This window comes from Salmo salar, chromosome ssa20 (genome assembly GCF_905237065.1).
Source record: "Salmo salar chromosome ssa20, Ssal_v3.1, whole genome shotgun sequence".
Lineage (NCBI taxonomy): Eukaryota > Metazoa > Chordata > Actinopteri > Salmoniformes > Salmonidae > Salmo > Salmo salar.
In genome coordinates, this window is record NC_059461.1 from 25,922,858 (window position 1) to 25,939,905 (window position 17,048).

The following is a 17,048-nucleotide window of genomic DNA, read 5'->3' on the forward strand; positions in this document are numbered from 1 at the left end:
TACTATGAGGGTGGTTGATTAAGCAAGGGGATTCAGGTGATGCAGGCTTGTGGCTAATGAAGATTGGATGCAAATTGGGATGGTCACGGCTCTATGTCCATATATGGAGTTTTGGTAATGGCCTCATTCCAATGTGTGTCTGGGCCCATAAGGTGTTCCTGCTTCAGGGGTGCATTGCAATGTGAATGTTAGTGCCGATGTGTGGCATTCCTGTTCCGGGCCACATTTCAATATGAGCTCTGTACCCATATATGGAGTTCCTGCTCGAAGTCTGCATTCCAATACAGAAGACAATGCCCATATATGGAAGATGCTGAATTGCCTTCTGAATCTTAAAACTCTCCTCTTGAAATCGATTTATTAACACGTCAATGGCCAAATGTCTTATACTCCCTCCAATACTTTTTATTCCCTTTCCACGGCAACATCAGACAGTTATACTTTGGTTAAAAATAATCTATGGCTCAAGACAGATGCAGTCTAAATAATCCAGCACCTGCACAGGATTATCTTGTTAAATTTGATATTACTAATGGCAGATTAATCACTAATGGTATAACTACAATCAAGCTTACAGAATACTAGGTTACTAATGCATTGCACATGTACACTGTTGCAGACCCTCTAGAAAAATAAAGCGAAAGTAAAGTTCCAATGACGAGAACAAAATCTCAAGACATCTGCTAAAACAAATATGCAGCTGCCAAGATCCAGGTTAGAGCTCATATTACAGCGTATGTTACAATGTAAAAGGCACGGGAAACATTTGTGAAACACCTTGTGAAACTTCACAATAAACCATGATGACAAAAACATCTGAATTTAGTCAAACTAAAAACAAAACTAAATGTTTATTCATAAATCTGCAACAGTTTGTCATTAAAGGAAGTCTTTAAGCTCCCACCTAATGGAGGAATCATTTTTTTCTCTCTTTTTCTTTTTTTAAATACTCCAGTTTTAACCAATGGCATATCCACAGCATTAGCATGTGCAGTGTCTCCAAGCATTAACAAAACCTGTTTGAAAACATTCACATCATAGTGTTGTACAGTAAAACAATGTGATAAATTGAGAAGGGGAAAGCTAATGAATGACCCATGTCCGACGTCCCAAAACACAACTTCTGGATTAAAGCAGTAACTCAGTGTGCAAAACAGGTCTGATCATTTCTCACACCACAGGTCACTACAGTGCCCTTTCACAGACAGGTGAGTTGGATATATACCTGAGCTACAGTATTTAGAAAGTGGCATTGTATGGCTGGGAGGAGTTCAACCCTGGTAAAGATAATCTCTGAGATTAAGTGTCTTTACAGTTGGATGTTATATGGCAAGATGCTAGCCCTGGATGGATCTAGGACAAGAAAAGGGGACATAGATGACAAGTGAGAAAAGTAGTGGCAGTGTCAGAACTTTTTCCCTGGTCGCTTGCCCATGAGCACAGATACCAGTCCAGCTCACCTTGATAGCACCTCTCTCCAAGCTCTTCAAAGACCACCTGTCACTGCATTTGGGACATTTCCAAATGCATTGAGTGAAAACAAAATTGGCTCAGGGGGAAGAAAAATGACTTGTCTTACACTATGTCTGGGTTTGAGACCAACCCGAGACCGTCTTTCAAGACTTTGTGGGCAATAGAACCACGCTGCTGGATATAGCCATGCACCATTGTGCTGAGCACTCCACCTCAATTTCACAGCTAACATCTGAGAAGAGGTTATTACAATAATACAGCAAGGCCACTGAATACATGAACACAAGACATCCAGAGGGACAAAGAAAGTACCTTTGAAAAGAGGGAAAACCAAGCCACTAACTAGTCCCCTCCAAATTCAAACCCAATGTTCCAGCATTCAGTAGAATAACACAATCATTGTGATAATAACAACAGTGATCATAATAATAAGAGTATGAATAGTAACACTGATAATAATAATAGTCACAACTGAAGTAGTAATAGTTAAAGTCTGGGTGTGGTGGTCTGGACCATGAGGAGGTTCCAGTATTCCATAAGGGAGTGCTTTCAGGAGTTCCTCAGCAGATCCATACAAGTCATGAAGAACAGCACATGGCAGCAGCTCAGCACTTAGCAGCCAGGTTGCACTGTCCCTTATTTTATCGCTTCCTTCTCCAACCCGAGTGTCTAGTTATGTTTCCCCTCTTGTTCGTTTGCCTTGGGTTAATATTAAACATGTTTATTTTCTTCTTTTAGTGTTTTAATTTAACAGGCATTTTCACATTGCATACTTCTGTGTCCATTCTCTTGCTAGTCTGTTGTACCTGTAAAACAAAATGGAAGGTTTGCATGATACCAGAAAAAAACTAGCACACTGGTATTCTTGAATATTCCACAAATATTTTAATGCATCATTAACCAGGTTTCCATACAACCTTTTTTGGCAAGTTAAGGTTTCATTTAAAAAAAAATGTAAAAATTAAACTCATGACAGGCCTGATGGAACAGCCCCCCAAAAATAAAACACTTTCCAACTGTCAACAAAACAAGGAGAGATCTTTGTGTCTGTAAAATTAATTATGCGAGAAAAGACGATGGAAATGCCTTTATGTGCAAATATTGATATAATAACCATCATATTGAAGTAAACTTGGAGTCACAATATGTGTGGTCCTCCCACTACAACTCGGAAAAGCATGCAGTTTGACGCTACGGATGAAATAAGTTATGAACTTCACAGGGTGGTGAAAGTGCACGGTAATGAGTGGTGATGCTCCTTTCCAATAAATATCAAGGGTCTTATTCTGGTGACATGATGATCAATGCTTGGCTGCTGTTTGACAAAAAAAATAAAAATCTTGCTCTTTTGTCCATAATCTCATCATGAAGGCCATCCTACCCACACTGTATCTGCGAATTGTTGGCTAGAGCGCACGTGCCAAGACCAGCGTGGGCACACTCGCAATGTAACAACATTTTGACAAAAACATCAGTAGAGTTGAAAATGCAATGGAAACACATTCAACTTGTTTTTTATTCAGTACATTATTCAGGTAATTTAACCACAAAAGTAATTTATCTATCCACAACAGGTCAATTTGATGGAAACATCTCTGGTGGGAAAATGCACATATTGTTTTTATGCAGATTTTAAAATATTCATATGATAATCTGTCACAAGTTGGATGGAAACCTATCTACTAATACCAATGTTATGGTGAAAAGACCTTCACCAGGGTTGACTGAAACGTCAGGAAGAAATGAATGTCTATTGACCAAAACATTGAAATGAAAGATATTTAATGGTTTGTGGACTAGGCCCTATTCAAGAATACCAGTATGCTGGAGTTTCAAAGCAAGGGAATCAAATACTGTACTCACTTTTCCCTGTCAGCTTTGTAGGTGTGTGCAATCTCTGGTACAAGCGGGTCATCTGGGTTCGGATCGCAAAGCAGAGAGCAGATTGACAAGAGAACTAATAAAGAATGGAAAATAAAAATTATCAACTTGAGATAGCTGCATCTAAACCCCCTCCAGCTGCAGACGTATGACAACAGTCAACAAAAAAATATCCAATATATTTTATTATCCAAAAAGTAAACCAATTAACCATGCATGTTCTTTAAGGGGAATGATAAGCCTTTAATACACCTACCAACAGCTCACATCCATATTGCTATGACAACTGTTAACCCCTCTATCTGAGAGCCATAAAGTGGCACATGATGATGATTGCCCTTTTCAAGTAAAAAATGATATATTTATTATTCAGACAACTATTTGAAGTAGAAAATGAAAGACAATAATGGATTGCTGAATTTGATCCCTAATTGTCTTGTACATTATTACCTGGAGAGACATTGACTAGGTCAAACAATTGTTTCTTTAAAATGTTAGGGCAACTCAAAAATATAAAATTACTGCTTTTCAACAAACCACCTAAATTTGTATGCTTACAGTTTTAAAATAAGACAGAGGGATAATATTCTGTCTGGCTGTCATATGAAAACGAATGGGCCTCTGCATTATATTTAAATGTATTGTCCATTAATAATACGACTATATAGTTATACTGCATGTAATGCCAGGAAATATTAAATTCCAACCCCATGTCAGATCTTATACCAATATTCACAGGGGCTTACCTTTTGATACAGTGAGTGCAGGTGACCATTGCGATCTCAATATATCCAGACAAATACTTCCATTGCTGTTGATATTAGGGTGGTAGATCTTTGTCGTGAACGCAACCTGCAATTGAATTAAGTATTTTATAAACCAGCACTTACTTCTAGCGCTATGAATTGTGTTTCCTCATGTCAACTGATCTTATGTGATTTTTTACTCACCTTTGGTGGTTTGAAGGGGTAATCTGTAGGGAAGTGAATAGTCAAGAAGAACACTCCTCCCTGATAAGGACTGTCATTCTAAAATAAAATAAAAACATGTTTAGAAAGAGGATAAGAATACCCTTAAAGCTTATTGATTTCTAAGCTATGTGCTAATAAGAGAAAGGGAAGTTAAATCACATACCGGACCCATTATTGTTGCCTGCCAGTGAAACACTAAATAAAATTACAAATGGGTTACAATTAATACCGAACAATGCAATGTCACAGCCTCGCCCATCGCGTTGCTGCCCATCAAAAGTTGCCTAAAATGTAAGTATTGTGTATCTGCGCAAATCGCAATACTGAATGTCTGACAGACGAACTAACTGTTTTTTTTTTTTTAAACATTCCGACGTGGCAAATATGACATTAATATAAAGGATTTATTCCCTAGCTCATCCCTACTTACAATCATCTCCAACTGGTCCCGCTGAGCACTGTGCAGGTGGATCCCTCTGCAAATCTGTCAGTTCCTAAAGAGATATTAGAATAATGATAAATAAAATACATAAATACATACAGGCAGTGTCTAAAACTCACCTTTGTATCCACTACTAACCAATGTGGCCAGGAAGTAGAAAATTCAGTCATGGATATCAAATCAAAGTTTATTTGTCACGTGCGCCCAATACAACCTTACAGTGAAATGCTTACTTACAGGCTCTAACCAATAGTGCAAAAAAGGTATTAGGTGAACAATAGGTAAGTAAAGAAATAAAGACAACAGTAAAAAGAGTGAAAAACAGTAGCGAGGCTATATATAGTAGCGAGGCTATAAAAGTAGCGAGGCTACATACAGACACCGGTTAGTCAGGCTGATTGAGGTAGTATGTACATGTAGATATGGTTAAAGTGACTATGCATATATGATGAACAGAGAGTAGCAGTAGCGTAAAAGAGGATATAACTGTCATTGCTTTAAAAAAAGATATATATAACTTTGCATAGGTAGTCACATCTGGGTCATATTCACTAGTGCACACCTTTGCTTTGCAACAAATTCAAATTTCTTAATGCACAAGTTCAGGTAGTCCCTCCCAGTTCCAGTCTATTTCTAGTGAATATAACCCTGATTCAGACACTGAGCAACAATGTGACAAAACCGACATTCAGATAGGGAAAAATAAATAGGCTAGGCCTACATCACAGTTTGATGACGGTTGTCTGGTTGAGCAAGGAGTTGGGGTGAAGGGTGTCACTGCCAAATTAACTACCAAAGCCTCTTCTCAACTTTGACATTCAGGCTTACATGACCAGTTTTACTCAGACTGGTCTCAGACTAGACGTAACATAGTAAATGTAATTCACTAATTAGTATGATACAGTGCATTCGGAAAGTATTCATACCCCTTGACTTTTTCCACATTTTGGTACGTTACAGCCTTATTCTAAAAATGTATATGTATCCGCCCCTTCCAATCTACACACAATAGCCCATAACGACAAAGGAAAAACAGGTTTTTAGAATTGTGAAAAAAAGATACAACTGAAATATCACATTTACAGTATTCAGACTCTTCACTCAGCACTTTGTTGAAGCACCTTTGGCAGCGATTAAAGCCTTGAGAATGACGCTACAAGCTTGGCACACCTGTATTTGGGGAGCTTCTCCCACTCTTCTCTGCAGATCCTCTCAAGCTCTGTCAGGTTGGACGGGGAGCGTCGCTGCACAACTATTTTCTGGTCTCTCCAGAGATGTTCGATCGGGTTCAAGTCTGGGCTCTGGCTGGGCCACTCAAGGACATTCAGTGACTTGACCCGAAGCCACTCCTGCATTGTCTTGGCTGAGTGCTTAGGGTTGTTGTCCTGTTGTAAGGTGAACCTTCACCCCAGTCTGAGGTCCTGAGCACTCTGGATCAGGTTCTCTGTACTCCGTTCAACTTTGCCTCGATCCTGACTAGTCTACCAATCCCTTCCGCTGAAAAACATCCCCACGGCATGATGCTGCCACCACTATGTTTCACCTTAATGATGGTGCCAGGTTTCCTCTAGACGTGACACTTGCCATTCAGGATAAAGAGTTCAATATTGGTTTCTTCAGACCAGAGAATCTTGTTTCTCATGGTCTAAGAGTCTTTAGGTGCCTTTAGGCAAACTTCAAGTGGGCTTTCATGTGCCTTTTACTGAGGAGTGGCTTCCGTCTGGCCACTAACATAAAGGGCTGATTTGTGGAGTGCTGCAGAGACGGTTGTCCTTCTGGAAGTTCCTCCCATCTCCACAGAGGAAGTCTGACAGAGCTCCAGAGTGACCATCGGGTTCTTGGTCTCCTCCCCGACCAAGGCCCTTTTCCCCAATTGCTCAGTTTGGCCGGGCGGCCAGCTCTAGGAAGAGTCTTGGTGGTTCCAAACTTCTTCCATTTAAGAATGATGGAGGCCACTGTGCAGACATTTTTTGGTACCCTTCCCCAGATCTGTGGCTCGACACAATCCTGTCTCAGAGCTCTACTGACAATTCCTTCAACCTCATGGCTTGGTTTTTGCTCTGATATGCACTGTCAACTGTGGGACCTTAGACAGGTGTGTGTGTCTCTTTCTAAATATGTCCAATTAATTGAATTTACCACAAGTGACTCCAGTCAAGTTGTAAAAACATATCAAGGATGATCAATGGAAACAGGATACACTTAAGCTCAATTTCGAGTTATGGCAAAGGGTCTGAATACTTATGTAAATAAGGCATTTCTGTTTTATATTTTTTATCAATTCTCAAAAATGTGGTCGCTTTGTCATTATGGGGTATTTTGTCTTGATTGCTGAGGATAAAAAAAAAAAATGTAGAATAAGGCTGTAATGTAACAAAATGTGGAAAAAGTCAAGGGGTCTGAATACTTTCCGAGGGCACTGTATGTTACCTTTGGTATGGCTACATAAGACAGAAGGTTGTTGGTTGGGGTGGATGGGTGAGCATATAACGCCAGCATCTAGCAACCGAAAGGTTGCGCGTTCAAATCTCATCACGGAAAACATTAGCATTATAACTAATTAGCAACTAAATACTACCTTTTGTCTACTTTGCAACTACTTAACATGTTATGTAATCCTTCCCCTTTAACCTAACCCCTAGCTAACACTAGCCACCTAGCTAACGTTAGCCACAACAAATTGGAATTCTAAACATATCATAAGTTTTGCAAATTTGTACAAAACGGACATCCACAAATGAATACATACAACACAAAAGGTAACACATACTAATTGGAGAGTCCCGGACTTCATTTTACATCTATCCCCGAGTCCAGGTTGGTTTTACTACACAGGCCCTGACTTAATTGTACCATACTGTGAAGTTGTTACACCATGCCAAGTATCCCTACTCAACTTTAAATACATTGACAATACAGACAAAATACAAACAGACCACTGTCGTTTCAACTGTTCACCAAAAATTATGGTCCAATAGCCGTGTACCATTTGAGGCAATATGGTATGACATCACTTATTGTTGTACATAAATAAGTACACTTTATCAATAATCTAGTTAGCTAACATTTTATGAAAATGCTGTCCATTCTGTTATAAATACACTTGCTTGCCACAGTGCCCCATTTGCTATTCCATATATGGCAACATTGGGGTTAAGTATTTGGCAACATGCAAACAGCTGTCATATGTCACGCGTGCGCATTACCTTCCAGCACACTCATTCATTCAAGATGGCAAAAGATAGGTACCATTAGCAAGCTAACGTTAGCTTCAAATTGTACTTTCTCACCCGGGTCGCCAGACAAATACATGACTAACTTGCTTATTTATTTTACACTCACAATGTGGTCATATTACTTGTACCCCAACCAAATGCCGTTAGGTAGGTACAGGCCCGTTACATTAGTTAGCTGCTAACGTTAAGTGAGGACAGCTAACTAGTAAGCAAAGAAATAATGTCCTGTTAAGCTAACAGCTTAGCATAGGCAGCATGAAATGCGTCAATTGCAAAAGGCCACCATTGGTTTCTCGTCTTTGTCTATCTGCCAAGTATTTTCAAGGGGAGCACAAACAAGTGCTTGTTACATGAAATGTGGCAAACGATATTGGAGAACCATACTTATTGTAAACATAGCTAACAATTTAGCGGACTAGTTGCAACGCAGGATGGCAGGAAGAAATAAGCAAACAAAAACTCACCTTTTGAATTCTTTTCAACGCCATTGCTAGTTTAATTAGATATGGGTCTCTAATACACTTGGCACAGATACCTTGGGTTAAATTACGATGTTTTTCAAACCAGTCACGTTGTGTGTATATAAATAATGTAACAATCGTGGGGTTTTCGAATAAAATTGCCGTTTCCACTGTAGAAGGTTGTCTTGGTCGCGGTTTTGTTAGGTTTCTCACCCCCCTCTCTCCTTCCACTCACTGGAAGCATCTGCTGCTGGAGAGCATTTCCAGAATATCGCGAGACAAGGAATTAATTGGGCAGCTGACAATTTTGAGTTATTTTGATTTAAATTAATTTAGGCCTAAGTACCCTATCTCCTGACAATGAAGGCAGTTGCACATGACCATCGATTAATTGACTGCCCTACCTTTGTTAGAAAGAACAAAAATATCCTTTTGATAATTTTGTAATTATTGATTCGTAATTTATTTTGGTCAGGCGTGGTGCAGATTATTATTGTGCCTAATTAGCTGGATAAGAAGAACCAACAATTCATTTAATTGTTTTCGAAGTTGTTATCCTGTTTGGACCACTATGCCAAAGACATTCAACATCAAGCCTATTCCAACAAGACTCTGATCCTATTCCTACAAGACTCTGAAATGTGGATGAGATGGGAACAACATTTTCAAATAAATTTTAATGGAGAGCTCAAGCAATGTAACCATACTGAGCATACATTTACAGGGGAAATCATTTAGCAAGCAGCTGCACGCACAACAACTTAATAAACCACACCTCTGTCCACAAGATGTCCCTGTTTACTTTAGGGATAATCAGGGCCAGCTGATTTAAGGGCCCTTTTATTAATTTTTTATTTCACCTTTATTTAACCAGGTAGGCTAGTTGAGAACAAGTTCTCATTTACAACTGCGACCTGGCCAAGATAAAGCAAAGCAGTGCGACACAAACAACAACACAGAGTTACACATTGAATAAACAAACATACAGTCAATAATACAATAGAAAAAGTCTATATACAGTGTGTGCAGATGAGGGAGGTAAGGCAATAAATAGGCCATAGTGGCGAAATAATTACAATATAGCAATTAAACACTGGAGTAATGGATGTGCAGAAAATGAGTGAGCCAGTAGAGATACAAAGGAGCAAAATAAATAACAGTATGGGGATGAGGTAGTTGGATGGGCTATTGACAGATGGGCTATGTACAGGTGCAGTGATCTGTGAGCTGGTGCTTAAAGCTAGTGAGGGAGATATGAGTCTCCAGCTTCAGTGATTTTTGCAGTTCATTCCAGTCATTGGCAGCAGACAACTGGAAGGAAAGGCGGCCGAAAGAGGAATTGGCTTTGGGGGTGACCAGTGAAATATACCTGCTGGAGCACGTGCTACGGGTGGGTGCTGCTATGGTGACCAGTGAGCTGAGATAAGGCAGGGCTTTACCTAGCAAAGACTTATAGATGACCTGGAGCCAGTAGGTTTGGCGACGAATATGAAGCGAGGGCCAGCCAACGAGAGCATACAGGTCGCAGTGGTGGGTAGTATATGGGGCTTTGGTGACAAAACGGATGGCACTGTGATAGACTGCATCCAATTTGCTGAGTAGAGTGTTGGAGGCTATTTTGTAAATGATATCGCCGAAGTCAAGGATCGGTAGGATAGTCAGTTTTACGAGGGTATGTTTGGCAGCATGAGTGAAGGATGCTTTGTTGCAAAATATGAAGCCAATTCTAGATTTAATTTTAGAATGGAGATGCTTAATGTGAGTCTGGAAGGAGAGTTTACAGTCTAACCAGACACCTAGGTATTTGTAGTTGTCCACATATTCTAAGTCAGAACCGTCCAGAGCAGTGATGCTGGATGGGTGGGCTGGTGTGGGCAGTGATCGGTTGAAGAGCATGCATTTAGTTTTACCTGCATTTAAGACCAGTTGGAGGCCACGGAAGGAGAGTTGTATGGCATTGAAGCTCGTCTGGAAGTTAGTTAACACAGTGTCCAAAGAAGGGCCAGAAGTATACAGAATGGTGTCGTCTGCGTAGAGGTGGATCAGAGAATCACCAGCAGCAAGAGCAACATCATTGATGTATACAGAGAAAAGAGTTGGCCCGAGAATTGAACCCTGTGGCACCCCCCATAGAGACTGCCAGAGGTCCGGACAACAGACCCTCCGATTTGACACACTGTACTCTGTCTGAAAAGTAGTTGGTGAACCAGGCCAGGCAGTCATTTGAGAAACCAAGACTGTAGTCTGCCGATAAGAATGCGGTGATTGACAGAGTCGAAAGCTGCATAGTACTGTCTTTTATCGATGGCGGTTATGATATCGTTTAGGACCTTGAGCGTGGCTGAGGTAAACCCATGACCAGCTTGGAAACCAGATTTGAAACGGTGAGATTCTTAATGGTCGGTAATCTGTTTGTTAACTTGGCTTTCAAAGACCTTACAAATGCAAGGTAGAATAGATATAGGCCTGTAGCAGTTTGGGTCTAGAGTGTCTCCCCCTTTGAAGAGGGGGATGACCGTGGTAGCTTTACAATCTTTGGGGATCTCAGACGATACAAAAGAGAGGTTGAACAGGCTAGTAATAGGGGTTGCAACAATTGCAGCGGATAATTTTAGAAAGAGAGGGTCCAGATTGTCTAGTCTGGCTGATTTGTAGGGGTCCAGATTTTGCAGCTCATTCAGAACATCCGCTATCTGGATTTGGGTGAAGGAGAAATGGGGGAGGCTTGGGCAAGTTGTTGTGGGGGGTACAGGTCTGTTGACTGGGGTAAGGGTAGCCAGGTAGAAAGCATGGCCAGCCGTAGAAAAATGCTTATTGAAATTCTCAATTATCGTGGATTTATCGGTGGTGACAGTGTTTCCTAGCCTCAGTGCAGTGGGCAGCTGGGAGGAGGTGCTCTTATTCTCCAAGGGCTTTACAGTGTCCCAGAACTTTTTGGAGTTTGTGCTACAGGATGCAAATTTCTGTTTGAAAAAGCTAGCCTTTGCTTTTCGAACTGCCTGTGTATATTGGTTCCTAACTTCCCTGAAAAGTTGCATATCGTGGGGACTTTCGATGCTAATGTAGTACGCCACAGGATGTTTTTGTGCTGGTCAAGGGCAGTCAGGTCTGGAGTGAACCAAAGGCTATTTCTGTTCCCGGTTCTACGTTTTTGAATGGGTCATGCTTATTTAAGATGGTAAGGAAAGCTCTACAGTTAACACAGTAAACACACATCTGACGATTTATGCACACCAATAACATAACTTTACTCATAGCTTGAGCTTAATATAAGCTATATCAGTTTGTCAACAATATTTGTTGGGGGAAAGAAAAATATTTGTAGATCCAAAGTTTGTATGAATATAAAACATTTAAAAAAATTGTATAATCACCTTGGATTTATAGTTTTTGCAACTTATAATCATGTAGTAAGATATAGCTCCATTTCTTATTTTACGGTGCATCTATATTCGCCATGCATTCTTGAGTAGAATAGATTCAGATGTGCATGCATTCTATACTGAACAAAAATATAAACGCAACATACAACAACTTCAATGATTTTACTGGCTTACAGTTCATATAAGGAAATCAGTCCGCTGAAATGGATTATCTTGGCAAAGGAGAAATGCTCACTAACAGGGATGTAAACAAATGTATGCAGAAAATTGGAGAGAAATAACCTTTTTGTGTATATGGAACATTTATGGGATCTTATTTCAACTCATGAAACATGGGACCAACACTTTACATGTTGTTTTTATATTTTTGTTCAGTGTATTATGTTTCTTCGGCATTATACAAAACAACAGTTATGTAAGTTGTTAGGGTTTTGAAGAAATGTGCAAAACATTTAGCCAATAGGCTACACTACATAGTCACGCACACTCAATTGCAGAAACCACATACATTTGCTTTATATTAGATTTTGTATATAGCTTTGTCAAGTACCATGGTGATAGACCAAGGGATTGTTCAGTCAATATCCAATCATTGTAAAGGCGTATTCATCTGTGAGTCAGCTGCATGCTCCAATTTCTGCACAGCCTTGTCTTGCAAAGCCCCATGAGTTTCCCTTTATATGTCTTAAACAAGGGTGAAAAAAGAGCTCTCATTATTTTAGTGAGTATCTATGAATGGGTGGCAGTGTTTATTCTTCTTAAATGGCTGATTCAATGTCAGGTTGAGGATCCTATCGTCAATGTGACACTGAGAAGGACCATTTTCCTTTGGAAAGCTAGAGATTCCTTCAGATAATATCTTATTGTTTGCTCATCTCTGGGCTCTCAATGACCCAACTGTCCTCAGGGCCTGCCTGTAATCAGATTCAGCCAGCCCAGCAGTAGATGTGGCAGTTCCGGGCCTTGTGCAGCAGGGGCCTCGTGCGCTGACTCTGCCTACTTGCAAAGGACATTTATCAGCATGGAGTTGATTCCCCAACATTCTCTGTTGGCCTCAAGCCTCAGCGTGAAAGCTTCCCACAGTCATTCCACCACTGTCTCCTTAAATTTCAATGTGCACTGTTTGGCTACTGTGGGCTTTTAAACCCAGATAATGTGGGTGACTACCACTAGAGCAGGGGTATCGAACTCATTTTGCCTGGGGGCCGCACTCGTTCTTCAACGAGGTCCGGAGGTCTACACTGAAAATGTGTTATATTTCCTTGCTGTCAAAATTTGAAAAAAAGAATCCTCTATCAATCATTTTGGGAATTTTTTATGCTCCCTGACTGTCTAGTGATTATTAGCGAGCTGAACACTCAAGAAACTGTATGAATGTAGGTCCATTGGCTGTGCACAGTGATTATTAGTGAGATGGACAGTCAAGAAACTTTTGGTTTTTGTCATTTTAAAGTATATTGATTTAGTTTTTTTTATCCGGCCATATGTTTGACACACCTTCACTAGAGAGCCCTAAGCTATCATACCATCCTGCAATAATAGCCATCAAGGACTGTCTGTCAGGGTGATATGGTAGAGAACTAACCTTCTAGGCAGAGAACAAAATGTAGTTTCCTTGTTTCTTGGGTAACCCATTTCCATCGGTTAGGGAAATCCCCACCTATCCCCTGCAGTGGGGAGTTTTTAGTTACACCATTGGCGCCCCCCGGATTTAAAGGGATGTATATGTCTTGCAGTGGATGCCCAGGGACAAGTATGATATGGGTGAGGTGTTGGGGTGGGGGGTTGGTTGACCTCTCTCTCAACTGAAGACAATGGAGTATAGTGGTGTAATTAGAGATCATGGACAAGGCAGTGTGTTTCTTATGAGATGTCGCTCTCAAACCAAGAATCTTCATCAGAGGATGTCTGTCTCACTGTCAGAAACTAAGGGCTCTTGTCATTTCATAACTTATACCCAAGCTACATTTTAACATGTTCCTTTGTTGAGCTAGTCTCTACCATCAATCCTAGGCAAACCTGCTGTGACAAGCCACTGGACACAGACGTCAGTTCAACGTCTAGTTTTGATTTACATTTGGTTGAGTTGTAAACTAAAGTGAATTCAACATCTAATCAACATAGCATTTCACCATGTCATTGGATTTAGGTAAAAATTCTGGTGAAAAAAAGACTAAATGCCCTTATGTTTTCAACTTTTTGCGAATCCAATTAGTTTTCCACTTAGATTTTTTTAGGTTGAAATGACGTGGAAACAACATTGATTCAATCCGTATTTGCCCAGTGGGAATGCACATGTTCAAAATAATTTTCACAATAATTTTAAATGGGTCCTGCTGATGTCTGAATTATCCAATAAAAGCTAAAAAAGTTAAAGCTGAGCACAGCCTCTGAGAGCCCCTAGAGGTGCTCTACCTTCTCCCATTCCATGGCTGTTCTCAGTTCTTATATGGAACAAAGATCCAGTGTTCCAACTTACAGATAGAAATGTGTACACTCCCTGTATCGATGTTCCTGATTTGATTATACACTCACGATTGTGTGGAGCCAATTGTCATGTTTGCAGTGAAGTCAGCATCTCTGGGCACAATCCCGTGCTTCTTTAACTAGGCTATTGAAAAAGGGGTATTATGTGCAGTGCAATCACTGTTTCATGGCCAATTTCCTTGACTCTGATTTGATTTTGTTTGTCAACGTTTAGGTTGCAGCCGATGGCTCTTTGACCCAGTCTAAAGAAGGTCTGAATCCATCCAAAACTATTCCTCATGACAGTGTGAACCCTCGTGTGGATGATGTTTACCATAACCTACCAATCTGACATACCAAATCCCTCTCAGACTGAGTAAACCCCCTGCTCTATAAAGGTTCTGACAGCTAGATCAGACTGACTAAACCCCCTGCTCTATAAAGGTTCTGACAGCTAGACCAGACTGACTCGCTAGAGTCCCCTGGTAACTTACACACAGGCATTTATTTAGCCTGGTTCTGGCCTCAATAAGCCAATAGCCAGCTATGGAACCGCATGGAATCAGACCAACAGTCCATCCATACACAGTAGTTTCTTTGACCAAGCGGGTATATTAATAAAGACCATGGGATATCATACCACACATTAGTGTGAAGTATGGAAAATGAAAATTACAACAACTACATTTTTTATACTACTAAGCTAACATATGGAATTGTTTTAAGATGGTCATACCAATGATCATTTAGCTATTTGATGTAAAATTGTAGGACCACTTTAAGTATAAAAAAATACATTAAGAAATTAATTTGCCCTTACTGCTATTAGCCCATAGAAACGCATTGAATAACAGATGCATACATGAAAAAACAGATCAAAATTATGTTTGTTTTAAAGTGTCTGTCCTATCTCTGAGAGATATAAGAAAGATCATGGAATTATAATTATACATTTTTTACCCATATTTAACCAATTTGTTTTTGGCACTTAACTACCTCCATATGCTGTATACTTCCATTCATTTTTTTAACTGCTACCTTCAGATGAGTCTTGTGAGGCTTGTGGGCTTCCTAGAGCAAAACAACTGACATGTACAGTACCAGTCAAACGTTTGGAAACCAACTCATTCAAGGGTTTTTCTTTATTTTTACTATTTTCTACATTGTAGAATAATAGTGAAGACATCAAAATTATGAAATAATACATATGGAATCATGTAGTAACCAAAAAAGTGTTAAACAAATCAAAATATATTTTAGATTCTTCAAAGTAGCCATCCTGTGCCTTGATGACAGATTTGACACTCTTGGCATTCTCTCAACCAGCATCATGAGGTAGTCACCTGGAATGCATTTCAATTAACAGGTGTGCCTTTACTTTAACCTCTCTGGGCTAGGCGGGACGAATTCGTCCCACCTACGTAACCACTAGCCTGTGGCGCGATTTTCAAAACCTTCAAAATCCTATTACTTCAATTTCTCAAACATATGACTATTTTACAGCTATTTAAAGACAAGACTCTCGTTAATCTAACCACACTGTCCGATTTCAAAAAGGCTTTACAACGAAAGCAACACATTAGATTATGTCAGCAGAGTACCCAGCCAGAAATAATCAGACACCCATTTTTCAAGCCAGCATATAATGTCACCAAAACCCAGAAGACAGCTAAATGCAGCACTCACCTTTGATGATCTTCATCAGATGACAACCCTAGGACATTATGTTATACAATACATGCATGTTTTGTTCAATCAAGTTCATATTTATATCAAAAACCAGCTTTTTACATTAGCATGTGACGTTCAGAACTAGCATACCCCCCGCAAATTTCCGGGGAATTCGCTAACATTTTACTAAATTACTCATGATAAACGTTCACAAAAAGCATAACAATTATTTTAAGAATTATAGATACAGACCTCCTCTATGCACTCGATATGTCCGATTTTAAAATAGCTTTTTGGTGAAAGCACATTTTGCAATATTCTAAGTACATAGCCCAGGCATCACGGGCTAGCTATTTAGACACCCGGCAAGTTTAGCACTCACCATAATCATATTTACTATTATAAAAGTTTGATTACCTTTTGTTGTCTTCGTCAGAATGCACTCCCAGGACTGCTACTTCAATAACAAATGTTGGTTTGGTCCAAAATAATCCATCGTTATATCCGAATAGCGGCGTTTTGTTCGTGCGTCCCAGACACTATCCGAAATGGTAAAGAAGGGTCGTGCGCATGGCGCAATTCGTGACAAAAAAATTCTAAATATTCCATTACCGTACTTCGAAGCATGTCAACCGCTGTTTAAAATCAATTTTTACGCCATTTTTCTCGTAGAAAAGCGATAATATTCCGACAGGGAATCTCCTTTTCGGCAAACAGAGGAAAAAATCACAAAGGCGGGGGCGGTCGGGTCACGCGCATAAGCCCAGAGTCCCTTGATCGGCCACTTGAGAAAGGCGATAATGTGTTTCAGCCTGGGGCTGGAATGACGACATTCTGTTTTTTCCCGGGCTCTGAGAGCCTATGGGGGGGCAGTATTTACACGGCCGGATAAAAAACGTACCCGATTTAATCTGGTTATTACTACTGCCCAGAAACTAGAATATGTATATAATTATTGGCTTTGGATAGGAAACACCCTAAAGTTTCTAAAACTGTTTGAATGGTGTCTGTGAGTATAACAGAACTCATATGGCAGGCAAAAACCTGAGAAGATTCTGTACAGG

General features: G+C 40.0%; 1 protein-coding gene across 1 annotated transcript; it reads right to left on the reverse strand.

Annotated features, from left to right (window-relative positions):
• Nucleotides 1–382: 382 nt before the first annotated feature.
• LOC106580382 (ubiquitin-conjugating enzyme E2 D4) lies at nt 383–8,741 on the reverse strand. Its single transcript, XM_014161388.2, has 7 exons — nt 8,468–8,741; nt 4,756–4,819; nt 4,489–4,520; nt 4,305–4,382; nt 4,101–4,206; nt 3,337–3,430; nt 383–2,279 (listed from the first exon to the last, which is right to left on the reverse strand). Exons 1-7 carry the CDS (start codon nt 8,489–8,491, stop codon nt 2,234–2,236), a joined length of 444 nt encoding a protein of 147 aa, XP_014016863.1. The 5' UTR covers nt 8,492–8,741; the 3' UTR covers nt 383–2,233.
• Between the last annotated feature and the right edge of the window lie 8,307 nt (nt 8,742–17,048).

Coding starts and splice junctions, on each gene's coding strand:
- LOC106580382 (XM_014161388.2), bottom strand. CDS start 8,491: ATGGCGTTGAAAAGAATTCAAAAG. Junction 4,383..4,488: donor AGGCAACAATAATGGGTCCG/GTATGTGATTTA, acceptor ATTTTATTTTAG/AATGACAGTCCTTATCAGGG. Junction 3,431..4,100: donor TGCACTCACTGTATCAAAAG/GTAAGCCCCTGT, acceptor ATTCTTTATTAG/TTCTCTTGTCAATCTGCTCT.